At 44.9% G+C, this 5524-nt stretch overlaps 1 protein-coding gene across 1 annotated transcript; it reads right to left on the bottom strand.

Moving 5' to 3' along the window:
* Positions 1-279: 279 nt before the first annotated feature.
* LOC130369588 (alpha-2Db adrenergic receptor-like) lies at positions 280-2858 on the bottom strand. The gene has a single exon (XM_056575005.1). It carries the CDS (start codon positions 2647-2649, stop codon positions 1444-1446), a length of 1206 nt encoding a protein of 401 aa, XP_056430980.1. The 5' UTR covers positions 2650-2858; the 3' UTR covers positions 280-1443.
* Positions 2859-5524: the final 2666 nt, after the last annotated feature.

Raw genomic sequence — 5524 nt, 5'->3', positions numbered from 1 at the left:
GTCTGTATATGTCGTACTTCAAATGTGAGATTCCAATATTGTATATTGTTCGCATATGGATGTCCTATGCAATTCATTTAATTTGATCTATTTGTAGGAACCATGATATTGTCATAAATAGATGAATCGTTCTTTATTTATTGTTTATATGTTTATGTAAATAAAGCAAACACATACTATAATAAAAGGTTATGCTGATTTTATATAGATATATATATGTATATATATATATATATATATATATATATATATATATATAGTGTGTGTGTGTATATCAATTTCTAACAAATTTTAATACCTCTGTTTGCTGTGGGTGAATAGAAATATTTATTGCATACACAAGCTGAAAACTTGTTCAATATAGGGACAGCATCCCTATATTGATGATATAGGCATTCGCATTTATCAGTGTTTTCCAAATAGTGTGCCTTCAGCTGTTGCAAAACTACAACTCCCAGCATGCCCGGACAGCCTGTAGATTTGCAACAGCTGGAGGCACAATGTTTGGAAAACACTGACCTATGTGAATGCCTATTTCATCAATAGTCAGTCATTTCCTTGAAGTCTGTTCTATGGGACAAATAATAAGAACGGCACATATCATGACCAGGGGTTCCACTGTATATACACAGATTATAGAAAAATATATTGTAAAAAAAAAAATTTATTTTGATTTCCTTTCTCATGAAATACTTCAGATTTACAATCCTTAAAGGGTACCTTTCATCAACAAAACTTTTGATATAGTATAGATTAATGTATGCAGAATAACTTTCCAATTGCATGTTATTAAAAAATATGCTTCTTTCAATTAAATTTTCCACTTTGAAAAAAATGACCACTAGGGGTCTCCCTACCAGTCCTGGCCGCAAGCCTTTTTTTTTTTTATAGATTTCAGACTCATGCTGGAGTCCTAAATCTCAGACTGCAGCCAGGACACCGACAAGCTCAGCACTGCTCCCTGCCTGTCAATCAGACAGCAGGACATACTTCTGACTCTGCCTTACCGCATGCCCTCATTCATTTTACTATCTGAGCTTCTATCTTTCTTCTTTCTGCACATGCAGTTGTAAACAGAGAGGAGAAGATTCAGCCTCTATGCTGGGCCATGCCCCCTTCCTCCCTCACACTGGGACGACTGAATGAGCAGCCAAGAAGGGTATAAATCAGGTAGAAAGAGGGTGTTTTGAATGAAAAGAAACACAAGGATAGAGTCAGTGAGAGTCAGGGACAGATGGGGGGAGGGGATTAGGGATAGTTTAGATCATGATAGGTACTCTTTAAACATATGAAATGTATTTATATATAATAGAACAAAGTCACCAGTTTTATAGCAACAATATTTCAGTGGTCACGGTAAATGCCTATGACAGTGCTCAGCACCTAGATACATGTCAGATCCTCTGCAGCCAACCCCCCACCCCCCTTACAGTCACATTCTTCTCACACAGTCCTTTTAGGCGTGCGTATGAGAAGTTTTCGGAATGCTTTCCTGAAGTCCCTGTTGAACACAGTGTATATGACAGGATTGAGGCTGCTGTTGCAATAACCAACCCAAAAGAAAAAGTTAAAGAGGGCGTCAGAAATGCCACAGCTCCCTCGACACACAGCCTCCAAACTGTAGGTGAAGAAGAAAGGGAACCAGCAGATGACAAAGCCCCCAATGACCACAGCCAGGACAAACGTTAACCTCTTCTCTCTCAGCTGCTGCAGGCGGGTCTGAGAGATGGAGATTGACCTGTCCCTTTTTTGCTGTCCTCTGTTCATGGACCAGGAAAGCCTTTTACCTTTTGTGCTGCTGCTATTGTTTGTAGGGGCATGGTGAGTTGGTTCGGAGAACCTGCGAATTGAAGACGTGCTCTCCTCCAGGTCCATTTCATCCGCATCATGGTTGCTGTGTGGGTTGTGCTGGTCACAACAATCCTGATGATAACAAATACCCGATTGGAGATTGTTGCAGCCAGTAAGGCCATTTTTGAGGTTAGACACTGTAGAGGCTCTATGTTTGGCCACCCTATAGATCCGACAGTATAGAAAGATCATAATGATGCAGGGAAGAAAGAAGGATACAGTGCAGGAGAACAAGACATACCAAGTGTCATCATTGAGATCACATCTCCATTCTTTAAGCGTATTAGTCTTCAGCAGAGGAGGGAAAGAGATCACAGCAGATACTATCCAGATAAATGCAATCATACTCTTGATCCTTTTGGGGGTTCGCCTTAAGTTGTACTTCACTGCTTTGGTAACCGACCAATACCTGTCAATGCTGATGGCACATAGGTGAACAATAGAAGAGGTACAGAACAAAATGTCTAACGCCAGGTACATGCTGCACCACACGTTGCCAAAGTACCAATAGCCCATAACCTCCTTGGCCAGGGAGAATGGGATAATTAAAGCCCCCACAAGAATGTCTGCTGATGCCAGGGAGACTAGGAACAAGTTCTGTGGGGCCCTGAGAGCCCGGCTGGTGAATATTGCTAAAACCACCAAAATGTTCCCAACAACAGTGGATACAATGATAGCCCCCACAGCGATAATGATCAGGGCGCTCTCCCATGCCGCATAGGGCCAGCTGTTCACTTCCTGCTGGCTGCTGTTCCCAGAAACATTATAGATTCCAGCAGCTAAAGTTGTAAGCTCCATCTCAGTCACATGTTAATGGAAAAAGAATACACTTAGTGGGTCATACTGGTAGTCCCGCAGATTATTTTTAGGGCATGGGTTGCGCAGGTCAGTAGCCAGGGCTGTGGAATCAATATTACATTGTGGAATATGTTACTCACAGATATATCCCATCGGATGAGAATTCCTGAAGATTAATCCATGCAGGTAGGAGACATCCCAGTCCTGTTGCATCCACTTTAGGTAGGAGACACCCCAGTCCTGTTCTCTAGCACCAGTCCGGTTCTCTAGCTCCAGTCTTGTTCTCTAGCACCAGTCCTGTTGCATCCACTTTAGGTAGAAGATACCCCAGTCCTGTACTCTTGCTCCAGTCCTGTTGCATCCACTTTAGGTAGGAGACACCCCAGTCCTGTTCTCTAGCACCAGTCCTGTTCTCTAGCTCCAGTCTTGTTCTCTAGCACCAGTCCTGTTGCATCCACTTTAGGTAGAAGATACCCCAGTCCTGTACTCTTGCTCCAGTCCTGTTGCATCCACTTTAGGTAGGAGACACCCCAGTCCTGTTCTCTAGCACCAGTCCTGTTCTCTAGCTCCAGTCTTGTTCTCTAGCACCAGTCCTGTTGCATCCACTTTAGGTAGAAGATACCCCAGTCCTGTACTCTTGCTCCAGTCCTGTTGCATCCACTTTAGGTAGGAGACACCCCAGTCCTGTTCTCTAGCACCAGTCCTGTTCTCTAGCACCAGTCCTGTACTCTTGCTCCAGTCTTGTACTCTTGCTCCAGTCCTGTTGCATCCACTTTAGGTAGGAGACATCCCAGTCCTGTTGCATCCACTTTAGGTAGGAGACACCAAAGTCCTGTTCTCTAGCACCAGTCCTGTTCTCTAGCTCCAGTCCTGTTCTCTAGCTCCAGTCCTGTTCTCTAGCTCCAGTCCTGTTGCATCCACTTTAGGTAGGAGACACCCCAGTCCTGTTCTCTAGCTCCAGTCCTGTTCTCTAGCTCCAGTCCTGTTGCATCCACTTTAGGTAGGAGACATCCCAGTCCTGTTCTCTAGCTCCAGTCCTTCAGTGAAGACTTCTGACTTCTTACCCTACTTGGCTGCACACTGGGTTCACTCCCCTGGGGGCTTCAGTTGAGAATTCAGTACCTGCCTGAAGTTTCCCAGTCCATAGACCCTTGTTCCTGAGGACTGGATGGAGTTCTGGGATTCCTCACTCCCAGCAGAAGCCTCCTTAGTTGAGCAGCCACACATCCAGGTGACCATAGCAGAGCTAGTATAGAGTGAGCAGCATTCCTCCTAGCAGCAAAGCAGCCTGCACCGCCCCATACAAGCGGTGGGAGGGAATGTCAGCCCAGTGCAGCTCCCCTCCTAGTATTTGAGGTGCTCCCTGATAGCTATAGAAGGGGCTGCCTGCACTTAATGTCATGTGCACTCCTCCACAAACCTTTCTATCACACAGCTGTTTATTTTCCCTAGCAATTCTATTAATATGTATTTCCTCTGCGCAGACCCCTATAGAGGTGAATGCCCTGTGGGGATAGAATAAAAAAAAACAAAAAAAAAACATATATAGATATCTTAGGAACTATGTACATTTCTGGAATATATTTATGCTGAGAATCTTCTCTAACTTCCTTTCCTATAATGCACTTGGGTATGTTCTATGGGATTACAGCATTTATGGAAAATAGATTTTCTCAAACAAAAATGCACAAAGTCACCGGATCCCAGAATTGAATTAAAACAATTGAAGAAACAAAAATAAACCTAGTGAATTGCAGCACTAGGCAAGCAGAGCTCCTAGATCAGTGGTCTCCAACCTGCGGACCTCCAGATGTTGCAAAACTACAACTCCCAGCATGCCCGGACAGCCAACGGCTGTCCGGGCATGCTGGGAGTTGTAGTTTCACAACATCTGGAGGTCCGCAGCTTGGAGAACACTGTCCTAGACTGAGATATAGCGTCTTGGATTGGGATGTAGCAATCCTAGCTTCATATAAATATGTACAGTAAATCATGATATGTATACACAAAATCACCTCACCTATAACACACACAGTCACATTGTGTTCCCTCTGTAGGACTGTTCCGCATCCAGGGCAAACAGGAGGTAAACTCTTCTTCTGCAGCCAATGTTCTCAATATAGGAATATGTCTCAATGATTGTAGCCATATCAGGGTGTCTTCAGCTGTTGCAATACAACAACTCCCAGCATGCCCGTACAGCCTTTAGCTGACCAGGCATGCTGGGAGTTGTAGTTTTGCAACAGCTGGAAGCACCATGGTTGGGAAACACTGGTTTAAAACGCTTTGTAAGGGTGCGTTCACACGCTATTACTAGCAGCGGGTTTCCCACTGCGGGAATCCTGCTGTGGGTTACGCAACCATTGATTTAAATGGGTCCACAGACAGTTTGCAATAGTGTCAGATTTGCGGACTGTCCGCGGACCCATTCAAATGAATGGTAGCGTAACTCGCAGCGGGTTTCCCGAACCCGCTGCTAGTTACTAGCGTGTGAACGCACCCTAAAGGGGAACTCCGGTGTAGAACATCTTATCCCCTATGCACCAGATAGGGGTTAAAAAGTACCAGTCACCAAATAAACTGTTCTCAACTACCTCAGGCTATGTTCCCTAACTACCCCTAACACCCCTCCTGCCCTTAAAAATCATTTCAGAGCTTTAAAAAGCTGTGTATCCTCGGGAACTGCACGCCACGCTGCCCACTCAGAATCTGCCATGTGACGACCACAGGGCTGGAGTATAGTGACATCATGACTCCGCCCCCGTGACGTCACACCCCGCCCCCGCTATGCAAGTCTATGGGAGGGGGAGTCCCCCATTGGGGCTTCAGGGTCACCTGGTCACTCTGCCACAATCGCTTAAAGGTATAGTGCATA

The sequence above is a fragment of the Hyla sarda genome, chromosome 4 (genome assembly GCF_029499605.1).
Source record: "Hyla sarda isolate aHylSar1 chromosome 4, aHylSar1.hap1, whole genome shotgun sequence".
Lineage (NCBI taxonomy): Eukaryota > Metazoa > Chordata > Amphibia > Anura > Hylidae > Hyla > Hyla sarda.
Note: the sequence above shows the minus strand (reverse complement) of the source record. Positions and strands in the feature narration are given on the sequence as shown.